General features: G+C 56.5%; 1 protein-coding gene and 1 long non-coding RNA gene across 3 annotated transcripts in view; one reads left to right on the top strand and one right to left on the bottom strand.

The window, feature by feature from the left end:
• LOC136372830 (uncharacterized) overlaps positions 1 to 14,024 on the bottom strand; it is an 87,185-nt gene that overhangs the window by 30,610 nt on the left and 42,551 nt on the right. The window lies entirely within an intron of this gene.
• Positions 284 to 10,750, top strand: LOC136372674 (transcription factor CP2). Of its 2 annotated transcripts, none has more exons than XM_066337402.1 (15): positions 284 to 443; positions 1,539 to 1,690; positions 2,731 to 2,807; positions 3,009 to 3,114; positions 3,179 to 3,285; positions 3,380 to 3,532; positions 4,366 to 4,476; positions 5,139 to 5,227; positions 5,918 to 5,963; positions 6,311 to 6,404; positions 7,661 to 7,751; positions 8,430 to 8,536; positions 9,576 to 9,718; positions 9,975 to 10,026; positions 10,123 to 10,750. In XM_066337402.1, exons 1-15 carry the CDS (start codon positions 322 to 324, stop codon positions 10,158 to 10,160), a joined length of 1,488 nt encoding a protein of 495 aa, XP_066193499.1. In that variant the 5' UTR covers positions 284 to 321; the 3' UTR covers positions 10,161 to 10,750. The 2 variants fall into 2 exon arrangements, with proteins under 2 accessions (XP_066193499.1, XP_066193498.1); XM_066337401.1 differs by having other exon boundaries at positions 5,915 to 5,963.

Raw genomic sequence — 14,024 nt, 5'->3', positions numbered from 1 at the left:
CGAGGCCCATCGGTTTGGAAGTGTGACCCCCAAGGCTCCCTCACGCTTGAGGTGCCCAAAATCCCCCTGGTTTTGGGGGGACTCCTGCCAGCCCCTTTTTGGGGTGGCCGCAAGGAGCCCCGTGTTTGGGCGTGCCCCAGCAGCACGCTTTTGGCGTATCCCTCCGTTTTTAAGTAACCCCTGACCCCCCATTTTTGGGGTGTCCCCAAGGCCGCCCGTTTCTGGAGTGACCACGGGAACCCCCTTTTTCTTGGGGCGACCCTGACGACCCCCCGTATTTGGGGGTGAGCCGGCACTCGTTTTTGGGGTACCCTGCTGGCCATGGCGTGGGCGCTGAAGCTGCCGCTGGCGGATGAGGTGATCGAGTCGGGGCTGGTGCAGGATTTCGACGCCAGCCTCTCGGGGATCGGGCAGGAGCTCGGCGCCGGCGCCTACAGCATGAGGTACCGGGGACCCCAAAACAGACAGGGCACCCCAAAACACCCCGGGGAAGGCAGGGGCCGAGTGGGGAGTCCCAAAATGAGCTGGAGATTGAAGGCGCCGGGCAGCGCCTCAGTACCTGCAGCAGCAGGGGAACCCAGAATGTCCAGAGGCACCCCAAAATCTCCATGGGTCCCCAAAATCCCTAAGCGAAACTCCAAAATCTCCAAGGGTCCCCAAAAGGAAAACCCCAAAATCTCCAGGGGTTCCCTGAATCCTGGGAGTTCCCTAGGATCTCCAGAAGGGATCTCAAATCCCCAGTCAGGGCTTCAGAATCTCCAGGGAACCCCAAAATCTTGTGAGGTCCCCAAATCTCCAGAGGGATCCCAAAGTGTCTGGGGGTCCCCGGAATGGCAGGGGATGCCAGGGGCATAGGGAACCCCAAAATGTGCCGAAGTTGGGGCACCAAGGGGGACATGGGGACAGATTGGGAGGGAAATGGGGGCGTTGGGGTGGAGTTGGAGCTAGGATGGAGTTGGGAAGGAGTAGGAGGAGAATAACTGTTGAAATTATGGCTGAAGTAATGCACAGAGCTGTGTTTGGAGCTGGGATGGATTCGGGATGGAATTGGGCTGGAGCTGGGATGGATTTGGGATGCCATAGGGATGGATTTGGGATGCCATAGGGATGGATTTGGGATGCCATAGGATTGGATTTGGGATGCAGTAGGGATGGATTCGGGATGCTGTAGGGATGGATTTGGGATGGATTCGGGATGCAGTTGGGCTGGAGCTGTGGTTGGAAAAGGGAAGGAGCAGGGGTGGAATTACAGTGGGAATTGTGGTTGTTGGAGTGGTTGCAGCCAGGATTAGGAGCGCTTACAGGTGCACCCCAGGTGCTCACAGGTGTGTTCAGATGGCCACAGGTGTATTTAGGTGAGCAGGTGGCACCTGAGGACAGATGTTCTGGGCACACCTGCAGTGCTGGGCTCAGGCAGGATCCAGAGCCGGGTTTCGGGAGGGGCTCTTCCCGCAGGTACCAAGGCCCAGGTTGGATTGAGGGGGTCCCTGACCCTGCCCCCCAACTCACCTGTCTCAGGTGACTCCCTGTCTCCACAGCGACGTCCTGGCTCTGCCCATCTTCAAGCAGGAGGAGTCCAGTCTGCCCCCGGAGAACCAGGACAAGCTGCTGCCCTTCCAGTACGTCCTGTGCGCCGCCACCTCGCCCGCCGTCAAACTGCACGACGAGACCCTCACCTACCTCAACCAAGGTGAGGCCACACCTGTCCTGCCCAGGTTCCCCTGGGAACCACCCCCAGGGGAATATTCTGCCTGTGGAAGTTGTTGTTTCCCAGGGGAAATTGCCGGTTTCTGGGTTGTGCCTGTTGGGAAATGGGAACTTCACCTGGCGTGTGGTTTACACACCACCTGTGTGGCAGTGCCTTTACCTGGCTGTGCTCTGCCCAGGTGGAGCATGAGTCACCTGGGGGGTCTCACCTGGTTAAAGTGTGGGTACTGGAGGGTGGTAACAGGTGTGTGCAGGGTGGATACAGGTGTGTGTAAGGTGTACCTGTACAGGTGTGTGCAGAAGATTACAGTTGTGTGTAAGGTATATACCTGTACAGGTGTATGCAGGGTGGATACAGGTGTGTGTAAGGTGTATCTGTACAGGTGTGTCTCTACAGGTGTACAAGGTTACAGGTGTGTGTAATGTGTATCTGTATAGGTGGGTGCAGGGTGGTAACTAGTGTACAAGGTGGTTACAGGTGTGTGTAAGGTACATCTGTACAGGTGTGGGTAAGGTATATCTACAGGTGTGTCTCTACAGGTGTACAAGGCTACAGGTGTGTGCAGGGTGGTTACAGGTGTGTGTAAGATGTATCTGTACAGGTGTGTGTAAGATGTATCTGTACAGGTGTGTGCAGGTTACAGGTGTGTGTAAGGTGTATCTGTACAGGTGTGTCTCTACAGGTGCACAAGGTTACAGGTGTGTGTAAGGTGTGTCTGTATAGGTGGGTGCAGGGTGGTACAAGTGTACAAGGTGGTTACAGATGTGTGTAAGATGTATCTATACAGGTGTGTGTAAGATGTATCTGTACAGGTGTGTGCAGGGTGGTTACAGGTGTGTGTAAGCTGTACCTGTACAGGTCAGTGCTGGGCAGCTCTATAGTATGGGAGTTACAAGTTCAGGCTGTACCTGCTGCTTTCAGATACACCTGGAAGCTCTGGGTTGGTGGGACCCCAAATGACCAAGGAGCTCAGGTGACAGGTACAGGTAACAAAAAAGCCTCAGGTGCCCTCCTGCCCCCAGGTCAATCCTACGAGATCCGGATGTTGGACAACAGGAAGCTTGGGGAGCTGCCCGAGATCAACGGGAAGCTGGTGAAGGTGAGCAGAGAGCACAGGTACCCCTGGCCAGGTGTGCCCATCCCAACCAGGTGCTCTCCAGGGCCCTGCAGCTGGGTGGGGGATGTACCTGGTTCTGGGGGGAGGGTGGTTGCCTTTGCCCCTTTGTGGCACAGGGAAGGGCCGCACATCTGGCCAGGTGTGCCAGGGCAGCTCCAGGTGAGATGTTTCCCCCTTCCCCAGAGCATCTTCCGGGTGGTTTTCCACGACCGGCGGCTGCAGTACACGGAGCACCAGCAGCTGGAGGGCTGGAGGTGGAACAGACCTGGCGACAGGATCCTGGACATAGGTGAGTCTCACCTGGCTGGGGCAGGTGGGGGGTCCCAGGTGGGCCTCACCTGTTCCCCCCACAGATATCCCGATGTCCGTGGGGATCATCGACCCCCGCGCGAACCCAACACAGCTCAACACCGTGGAGTTCCTGTGGGATCCAGCCAAGAGGACCTCGGTCTTCATCCAGGTAAGGGCAGGTGGGCTCTGGCCCACACCCAGGTGAGGCACAGGTGGGCTCTGGCCTGCAGCAGTGTTCCCACAGGGTGCTCACCTGTCCGCAGGTGCACTGCATCAGCACAGAGTTCACGCTGCGCAAGCACGGCGGCGAGAAGGGCGTTCCCTTCCGCGTGCAGATCGACACCTTCAGGGAGAACGAGAGCGGGGAGTACACGGAGCACCTGCACTCTGCCAGCTGCCAGATCAAGGTGTTCAAGGTACCTGCAGGCCCTTCCCACCTGGACTTACCTGTCCCAGTTTGTGCTGGGGGCTGCTGGTGCTTCTGAAGCCTCCCACCTTTGGGAACAGCAGCAGGTGATGGGAGGGGCTGGGAGGGGTCATTCCTGCTGTGGTCACACCTCAGGGTACCTGTGACTCCATCCCACCTGTGACACCCCCAGAATCTCACCTTGGCTCCTCTTTTCTCACCTGTTTACCTCAGGGGGGTCAGTGGGGTTTGGGTCCTGCTCTGCCCTCCCCTGGTCCACCTGGGCCAAATTCCTTTACCTGTGAGTGCAAGTACAGCCAAGTTTAAGGGAATTTCCTCAGAGATCTGCCAAGAGGAACACCTGGATACCTGTGAATGTTCCACATCTGTGCTTCCCTTGGGATTTGAGTGAGATCTCCCTGATTTTGAGTGGAGGAGGGGCCCAGGTGTTCAAGGTGTGGCAAAGTCAAGGCCAACCCTGTGACCTCGTGTCCAGGTGCAGTTTGTGCTCCCAAAATCCCATCTCCTGCCTGGGTGATGTAGATGTGGAAGACACAGCTCAGGTGTATTCAGGTGCTTACAGGTGTCTGCAGAGAGCTTACAGCTGTGCACAGGGGGTTACAGGTGTGCACCAAGTGCATACAGGTGTATTCAGATGGTTACAGGTATCCTCAGGTGGTTACAGGTGTATTCACGTCGTCACACCCCCGTTCCTGCAGAGGCCTTCGGGACAAGCTTTTCCCAAAACTGCTCTATTTCCCTCTGTTGAGCACCAAGAAGGCTGAGTCACCTGTGTCACCTGTGAGTTTCCCACACACCTGTCCTGGCCTGTCCCTTTTCCAGCCCAAGGGAGCTGACCGGAAGCAGAAGACGGATCGGGAGAAGATGGAGAAGAGAACGCCCCATGAGAAGGAGAAGTACCAGCCCTCCTACGAGACCACCATCCTCACCGAGGTGAGCTCACCTGCCTCACCTGGTTGCCAGGGAGCAGGGCTGTGCTGCTGCGAGAGCTTTACTCAAGGTGTTCATACCTGCCAGGCAAAACTGGGGACAGAGAAGGTGCTTTTGAAGGTATCTGAAAAAGGGATTTGGGGACATTCTTCACCTGAGCTGGGCAGATGTGTGCATGGTTCCAGGTGTGTGCAGATGTCTGTGTGCAGTGCAGGTGTGTGCAGGTGCAGTCCCAGGTGTATCCGGGGTGCACAAGTACAGTCCCAGGTGTATGCAGTTGTGTGTGTGCAGATATGTGCAGGTACAATCCCAGGTGTGTGTGTGGAGTGCAGGTGTGAGCAGGTGTAGTCCCAGGTGTGTGCAGGTGTGTGTGTGTGCAGCCCAGGTGTGTGTGTGCAGTGCAGGTGTGCACAGGTGTGTCCAGGTGCAGTCCAGGTGTATGCAGGCAGTCCCAGGTGTGTGCATGGTTCCAGGTGTGTGCAGTTGTGTGTGTGCAGGAGCAACCCAGGTGTGTGCAGATGTGTGTGTGCAGTGCAGGTGTGTGCAGGAGCAGCCCAGCTGTGTGCAGGTGTGTGTGTGCAGTGCAGCTGTGTGCAGGTGTGTGTGTGCAGCCCAGGTGTGCAGGAGCAGCCAGGCACACCTGTGCTCACCTGCCGTGTCCGCAGTGCTCGCCCTGGCCCGAGGTCACCTACGTCCCCAACGCGCCGTCCCCCGGCTTCAACAGCTCCCACAGCAGCTTCTCCATCGGGGACGGGTGAGTGGGGGGACACTGGGGACGGGGTGGGCGGTGACCCCGGTGACCTCAGCGACATCCCAGTGACCCCAGTGACCTCAGTGACATCCCCGTGACCTCAGCGACATCCCAGTGACCCCAGTGACACCCCAGTGACCCCAACGATCCCAGTGACACCAGTGACCCCAGTGATTCCTGGTGCCATCCTAGTGACCCCAGTGACATCCCAGTGACCCCAGTGCCAGCCCAGTGACCCCAGTGACCCCAGCGACATCCCAGTGATCCCAGTGCCATCAGTGCCATCCCAGTGACCCCAGTGGTTCCCAGTGCCACCAGTGCCATCCCAGTAACCCCAGTGACCCCAGTGACATCCCAGTAACCCCAGTGATACCAGTGACACCAGTGACACACCCAGTGACCTCGTTATCACCCCAGTGCCATCCCAGTGCCACCAGTGCCGTGACCCAGTGACCTCAGTATCACCCAAGTGTCATCACAGTGCCATCCCGGTGACCCCAGTGCCATCCAGTGACAGTGACCCCAGTGTCCTACTGGGACAGTGACCCCAGTGTCCCAGTGCCAGGACCCCCAGTATTGTCCCAGTGACCCCAGTGCGCACTGGGACAGGTATCCCAGTATGATCCCGTGTCGAGTTCTAATGTCCCAGTGTCCCCAGTATCCCAGTGACACGTGTCCCTCTGTCCCCAGCAGTGGGTCCCCGAGCCACCAGCCTGACCCCCCCGCACCCCTGGCTGACGTAAGTACCTGCCCAGGTACCTGCCCAGGTACACCTGAGGGGTTCCCCAGGGAAACACTTTGGTCACCTGCAAACACCTGGGAGGCCACAGCCCTCCTGTGCCCACGTGGGGGGTGGAATTCACACCTGAGCTCACCTGTGCCTCAGTGGAAACACTTCCACATCACCTGGAAACATTCCCAGGTCACCTCTGAGCTCATCACCTCATCCCACCTGCTCGGGGGGGGGGGTCATTTCACACCTGTACTGGCCCAGCCTGAGCTCACCTGTGCCCCTGGCTGAGTGCAAACACTTGACCTGGTCACCCAGGTCACCTGGCAGCACCTGTGTCCCCCCTGTCCCCCCAGACGCTGCTGCCCACCTGGACCCCGCAGGAGGCGCAGCAGTGGCTGCACCGCAACCGCTTCTCCACCTTCTCACGGCTCTTCAGGAACTTCTCAGGTGAGTCCCGCCCCTCACCTGGGCTGGGTCACCTTCCTTCACCTGGGCTGGGTCACCTCTACACACCTGGGCTGGGAAACCTCTCCTCACCTGGGCTGGGTCACCTCCCCTTACCTGGGCTGGGTCACCTCCCCTTACCTGGGCTGGGTCACCTCCACCCCCTCACCTGGGCCAGGTGAGATTGCCCAAATCCCTGTTTTTATAAGCCAATCTAATGTCTCACCTGGCCCTGCCTCCCCCAGCTCACCTGGCACAGGTAACACAAGAGGGGCTGATTTTGGGGAAAATGGAGCTGGAAAATGGCAATTTTGGGAAAAGGAGGTGAAAATGGATGATGTGGGGACAATGAAGCTGAAAAATGGATGTTTGGGGATAAAAAGCTGGTTTTGGGGAAAAACAGCTGAAAATGCCGGTTTTGGGGAAAACAGAGGAGGAGAATCTTGAATTCAGGCAAAGATGATCGGCTGAAAAATGCTGATTTTAAGGAAAGTGAAACTGGAAAATTACAATTTTGGGAGGAAACAAAAGGTGAAAAATGTTGATTTTGAGGAAAACTGAGATGAAAAATGCTAATTATGGAGAAAATTAAGGTGAAAACCTGACTCTGGAAAACAGGTGAAAAATGTTAATTTGGGGTAAAGTAAACTTGGAAAATGGCAGTTTGGGGGAAGGCTGAGCTAAAAAATGCCAAGTTGGGGAAAAATGGAGCAAAAAATAGCTGATCTGGGGGAAAACAAGCTGGGAAATGCCGAGTTGAGATAACCAAGCTGAAAACTGCTGATGTGGGGGAAAACAGAGATGGAAAATGTAGAATTTGGGGCAAATCGGGCTGCAAATTGCTGATTTGGGGGAAAATGAAGCTGAAAAAGTGGTGATTTGGGGGGAAAAGGCTGAAAGTGATGATTTTGAGGGAAACTGAGCTGGAAAATAAAAACTGGAGAAAAGAGAGGTGGAAAATGCAGATTTTAGGAAATTTGAAGTTGAATAAATGCTGGTTTGGAGAAAACAAAAAATGGCAATTTGAGGGAAAACAAAGCAAAGCTGGGAAAGGCTGATTTTGAGGAAAAGCAGGTGAAAAATCCTAATTCTGGGCAAGTAGAGGAGAATTTGGGGTGAGTTGGGGTGAATTTGGGGTAAATTTGGGATGAGTTGGGGTGCATTTGGGGTGAGTTTGGGTGAATTCGGGGTGAGTTGGGGTGAATTTGGGGTGAGTTTGGGTGAATTCGGGGTGAATTTGGCCCGTGGGGGTTTGACAGGGGCAGATCTGCTGAAGCTGACGCGGGAGGACGTGATCCAGATCTGCGGCCCCGCCGACGGCATCCGGCTCTTCAACGCCCTCAAGGGCAGGTGAGGGGCTGGGGCTCACCTGGGGGGAGTCAGGATACACCTGCAGGGAGATTTGGGCTCACTTGGGTGGGCTGGGACACACCTGGGGCGCCAGGATACACCTGGGAGGATTGGGACTCACCTGGAGGGGCTGGGACACACCTGGCCCAGTCTTTTCCCGTCCCAAGTTAGGGGAACTTTGGGAATGGAAGTCCAGGTGGGAGAGAGGAATTAAGAATTAGGAATTATTTTACTTTGGAAGTCCAGGAATGGGGCAGAAGCCAGGAATTCCTGTTGATCCAGGATCTGTGACCCACGCAGGTGCAGTTACCTGCCCAGAAAGTTCCCAAAAAGGGGATGGTGCTCACGGCTTCCCCTCAAAAGCAGGGCCTTGCCCCAGGGCTTTGACACACCTGGTGCATTTTGGAAGGCTGAGAGGGACAGTGTCCAGGTGGGAATGTCTGGGAAGCCCCATCCAAGATACCGGGATAGGGGAGGGAATTCCAGGTGGGAATTCCTGCCCCATGGCACCATGGAATGCGGACCCAGGGTCACCCTGAGGGGACTCCTTGGGATCGGCCAGGTGGAGACAGCCAGAGGGGTTTACCTGTGGGAGAAGCTTGTCCAGCTCCTCCTGAGGACACCTGGCAGGGACAGGGGCTGGGGAGGGGGAGCCCAGGTGACCCTCACCTGTTGCAGGATGGTGCGGCCCCGTCTGACCATCTACGTGTGCCAGGAGTCCCAGCAGGTGAGGGACCCCCAGCACGAGCACGAGGACGGCGACGGCAGCGCCGGCACCTTCTTTGGTGAGGGGGCAGGGGTCACACCTTGGGGGGGGTGGGGATCACACCTAGGGGGGGATTGGGGAGCAGGGATCACACTTTGGGGGATTTGGGGTCTTGGTCACGCTTGGGGGAGCAGGAATCACACTTGGGGAGGGATTGGGGAGCAGGGATCACACCTGGGGGGGATTGAGGGTCTGGGTCACACCTGGGGGGGATTGGGAATCTGGAATCACACCTGGGGGCTCAGGAAACAGGGATGTGCTGGCAGCTGTTTCCAGCAGAGCACCTGCCCACAGGTGCTCAGCACCCAATGGCCCCACCCCCTCCTGAGCTCTGACATGAGGCCTCACTGTGCTCTGAGATGAGCCCCTTCCCCACCTGACCCCTGCTCACCTGTACCCTTGCCTCTATCCCCACCTGTGAGCACAGAGCTCACCTGGGCTCTCTGTACACCTGGGGGACCTGCCCACTCCCCTCAGGCCAAGGTGCCAAAAATGCCACCCCCGACCCCAGATTTCCCTCCCTCTGTGCCACCACACAGGTGTTGACATCTCACCTGTGGTGAGCCAGGACTGGGGACACCTGTGAGAACCCAGGTGCTTCCCCCAGTACCTGGGGAGCGGCTGGTTTTCCAGCATTCTCACCTGTTGGGAATAAAACCCACCTGGAGCAGGCCAGGTGAGGCTGAGAGGGTTTTGGGGCCAGGTGTGTAAATCCTGCACAGGACACAGGTGATAGGTAGGTTCCTGTTCTGAGGCACAGGTGAGCCCAGCCGTGGGAGGCACACATGGGCAGTTGTGAGCACACCTGAGCTCTCCCTGCAGTGTACCTGGTGTGAGCACACACCTGAGCTCTCCCTGCAGTGTACCTGGTGTGAGCACACACCTGAGCTCTCCCCTGCAGTGTACCTGGTGTGAGCACACACCTGAGCTCTCCCCTGCAGTGTGCCTGGTGTGAGCACACACCTGAGCTCTCCCTGCAGTGTGCCTGGTGTGAGCACACACCTGAGCTCTCCCTGCAGTGTGCCTGGTGTGAGCACACACCTGAGCTCTCCCTGCAGTGTACCACGCCGTGTACCTGGAGGAGCTGACGGCGGCTGAGCTGACGGAGAAGCTGGCGCAGCTGTTCCGTGTCCCCGCCCAGCACATCCAGCACATCTACAAACAGGGGCCCACGGGCATCCACGTGCTGGTCAGCGACGAGGTAACGCCCACCTGCCCCACAGGTACCTGGGGAGGCAGGAGGGAGCCCCTGGGGGTTCACCTCGGGAAATGGGATCACCAGGGATCATCACCTGTGCAGGTGTTGGGAAGGGCACAAGGAAGGAGTGAAATAAAACCAGCTGGTGCTTCCAAAGCACCCACCTGAGCACCCACCTGGGCACCTCCAGCCCTTTGGAGCCCAAACCCCTCCCAACAGCCCCTAATTTGGTGGTGTTTTGGGTTGGTTTTTTTTTCAGATGATCCAGAACTTCCAGGATGAGTCCTGCTTCGTGCTGGACACCATGAAAGGTGTGTGAGTACCTGGGGCTGTGTTTGGGCCACACCTGTGTTAGATCTCCCCACCTTCCCTCACCTGCTGTGGGGTGACCTTGGCTTCCTTTGCAGCCGAAACCAGCGACAGCTACCACATCATCCTGAAATAGGGAGCCAGGTGAGGGACAGCTGAGGAGCACCTGCAGCCTCTCAGCACACCTGGAGACCCTCCACTCCCAGCAAGAGGACACAAGCAGCCACCTGGGAACCCCCAGGTGTCGTCACTTGGCCACCCTCCTCACAGGGAACACCTGGAAACCCTCTGGAGAGCCCCCAGGTGTGGTTACCTGGCAGCCCTTCCCCCAGGTGACTCCTGGCATGGACAGGATGCTCCATTGCTGGAGCTCTGAGGCACCAAGTGTTCACCCACCTGGGACAGGTGTTGCCTCCAGGTGTGTGCAGGTGGGAAGTGACCTCACAAGGTCATCAAGAATTCCAGACCCAGATTTAATTATGGAAAATTGGAGGATAAAGGAATAACTCTCAGGGGGGTGGGGAAGGGAACAGACGTTGCTGCGTGTTTTGGGGAGAAAAGCAAAGATTTCGCTATTTCTGCTGAATATGTGAAGTGATTGAAGTGGCTCTGGGCTGGTGTCCAGGTGAGGGATCTGCCCAGGTGAGGGAGATCCATCCCCAGATCCCTCATCCCTGGATGCTCCAGGTAATACCGGCCTCAGCCATTTCCAGGCAAAAAATCAAGAAAAAAGACAACATAAACCAAGGATTTGATCTGAATAAAGCCAAGGTGGGATCCAGGTGAGGCAGGTCCTGGCTCAGGTGACAATCTGGCCAGTGCAGGGGGTCACCCCACGACTTCCCCAGGACTGAGCAGCACCTCAAATCACCCCAAACATCTCCCCAAATCATCCCCAAGACCACACAAAAATCACTCAAAACCACCCCCAAGTAATCCCCCAAATCACCCCAAACTACCCCAAAGTCACCTCCAAAAATCTGCCAAATCACCTCAAGATGGCCCCAAAATCACCTTGACATAAACCTGAATCTTACCCAAATTACCCCGTCACCCCCCAAAGTTACCTCAAAATCATCCACTAGTTACCTAAATCACCTAAAATTTGTCCACAAATCACCCCAAATCCCCCATGCCTCAGGGGGTGTCAAAGGTGGAGCACCCCAGGGTGGGGACACACCTGGAGGAGGGGGAGGGCCTTTATTTGCAGGTTGTACCTGAGATTTCACCTGGAAAAGGCAAGGCTGGGGGCGCTGAGGGGCCTTTAATTTCATCAGTCAGTAACTCTGAGATGTGACCTCAATTCCGTGCCCTCCTCTCCCGCACTCCACACCACACCCAGGCCCTGCTGGGGGCACAAAAGGCAGCAGTGAAAAAAGGTGAAGAAAGGGAAAAAAAAAAAGGTGGAGGAAAGAAGAAATTAGTGGAAACAGCAAGGAGATAAAGAGACAGACAGAACAGCAACCCTGGCCACAACCAGGACACTGCCCACCCCTCACTGCACACATCCGTGTCACTCCTGACTCCACACCTTCCACTTGTCCTTCATTCTGCACCGTCCAGCTCGCACCGGGGTTCCCACGTTCCCACCATGCCCCTGTTTATACACACAGGAGTATACACAGTATTTATTTACACAGAGTTCCATCCCCACGGTCCCTGGCTGGCCCAGGGGTCTGTTGAGGTCGGTCAGTGCTGGCTGTCAATGTGTCCACCCTGGATCTCTCCCAGGACACCGGGGCTGCTGTGTGTCAGCGGGTGGCTGCATCCAGAGCTCCCAGCTGGAGCAGCCCATCCCCATCATCCACTGCAAACGCTGCCAGTGTGATCCACAGCCAACGTGTCACAGTTCAACATTCCGGACTGTTCTCACCCCAAAATCAAAGCCCCTCAAGGGACATTTGTGTTTCCCTGTCCTCTGCATCTCCCACCAGGTGTACCCTGGTCCACGAGCAGAAACAATCCCAAAGGATGGGTTTGCCTTTTGTCTCGGTTTGAAAGACAGGTATCTGCTAGGGAGGGGCAGGGCCTCCCTTCGGAATGGGGAATTCAAATCCCCTCCCTCCAAATTATTATGATTTGGAAAATTAAAGGTACTTTCAGGCGATATGGGGATAAGAATAACAGTTCTTTACTAGTACATATAACAAAGCAAACAAAAACAACTACAGCATTAATAACAAAACAGTACCAAGAACCTTGAGGACTTTGCTTTACAAAAACCCAGGGCAGTTTGGTATTGGTGCCTCTGCAGGATCCTCAGAGCACCAAGCTGGAACAGTGGAGAAGTCCCGGGCTGGTGGCTGGGATGGCAGGATGTCCCAGCAGGGCAGGGGGGTGCAGGGTCACACTGTAGCAAGAGCAGCAGCCTGAAGAAGCCGTGATGGGCAGGGCAGGGCTGGCTCAGCTCCAGCACGGCGGCAGAGGAGCTCAGAATTCCTGGGCACATGAGCAGGTGATGGTAGAGTTCCAGGGCCGAGCTTTGTAGTGACAGTGAACCCATCCTGCAGCAAGCAGCAGCCTGGCTGTGTCGTCTCCGATGTGATACCGAGAGCAAAAGCGTGAAACTTCCTCCAGCTCTGTCCTTTACCTGCTCCAAAACTCACCTTATCTCCCCCTCCGAACTTTCTGCCACCTCCTTCTTTTTGGTCAAGCACCCTTAAGCATCCAGTATTTAGTCTCCTAGTAACTTATGGGGAAAAAATTATTTAGAGTGAGAAAAGAACAAAGCTAACCCTAAACACCTTTGCTTGAGGCAGGACTGATTCAAACTCTTCCCTGACACATTCCTCATGTGCACCACGGGGACTTTGTTCCCTTCTGTGGCACCTGGGGCTCGCACTGGGCAGGGCTGGTTCCACTGGTGCAGCCTCGGCTGTTCCCTGACCAGGTGACCTTCCCTAACTGCACATCCCAGGGTTTGAGGGTCCCACCTGCGCTGCCTTCAGTGGTTTTTACAGCCCACGGCACCATTCCAGTCCCCCAGGGCTGTGGCTGATGGGGCTGTGACACCCCAGCCGACCCCGAGCTCTCTGGCCCAGGTGTCCATGGGGCCATTCTTGAAATGAGTCCAATTGTCTGCCTCTGTTCTTCCAACTCTGCTGTGCTGCCATGGGACTCGTTTTCCAAGGCCCAGGCTACTCGGCTGCTGTTCCAGGCAGTGGTGGGATGCTCGGGCTCCATCCTCAGCCATCCCCTGGAGGCTCCTGCCATTCCCAGCCCATGGTGCCGGCCTTGGTGGCTCTGAGGTGCTGTGATGCCATCGGTGTGCCAGGCCCTACACTGAGATTGGGGTCACTGCCCCCAGACCACGGGGGCTTCACCCGCTTGGCCCTGCTCGACTGCAGCTCCCTTTTCCCAGCTGTGGACCACACGGATGCAGCAGCCCTGGCTAATTCCATCCTTCCCTCACAAGCCCCTCAGGATGGGGCATTTCTTCCCCGATGACCTGAGGCATCACGGGCACGCCAAGCTGGAAATGACTGTCCCTTGTGCCGCCAGCCCAGATGTCCCTGTCACACCTGGATCTCAGCCCCCATGCACCTGGCCGTTGTGCTGCTCCCCATCACTGCGACTCTCAGGTACACGATGGCTTTTCATGGTCACCTCCTCCACCTGGGCAGTGATGCCCTGCCACCTTGGGCAGCCCAGATGAGTTTCCCTCTGTGCTACCTGCTGGCCTTTGGCCTTTTTCCATGGTGCCAGCCACTCCCACAGAGCGTCTGTTATCATCCACAATTCTCTTCTCTTGCTCAGCAATATCCAAAGACAGCTGGATGGCTTCCAGCTCTGCAACCCTGACTCGATCCCTCGTGTCCCTCAGCAGCTTTCCCAGCTCACTGCACGGGGCTCTGTACAGCAGCTTTCCATCTCCTGCTGGTCCCTGCAGGATCTAGCAGTGAGGAGTGCATCATGTCTTGCTCCCCAGTAGCTGGTTATGTGGTGGGACCTCCTCAGCACCTTCTCTGATGAAAATAATTTGAAATTTTCACCTTCAGGC

The sequence above is a fragment of the Sylvia atricapilla genome, chromosome 29, assembly GCF_009819655.1.
Source record: "Sylvia atricapilla isolate bSylAtr1 chromosome 29, bSylAtr1.pri, whole genome shotgun sequence".
NCBI lineage: Eukaryota > Metazoa > Chordata > Aves > Passeriformes > Sylviidae > Sylvia > Sylvia atricapilla.
The sequence above is the reverse complement of the archived record's forward strand: the minus strand, read 5'-3'. Positions and strand labels throughout refer to the sequence as shown.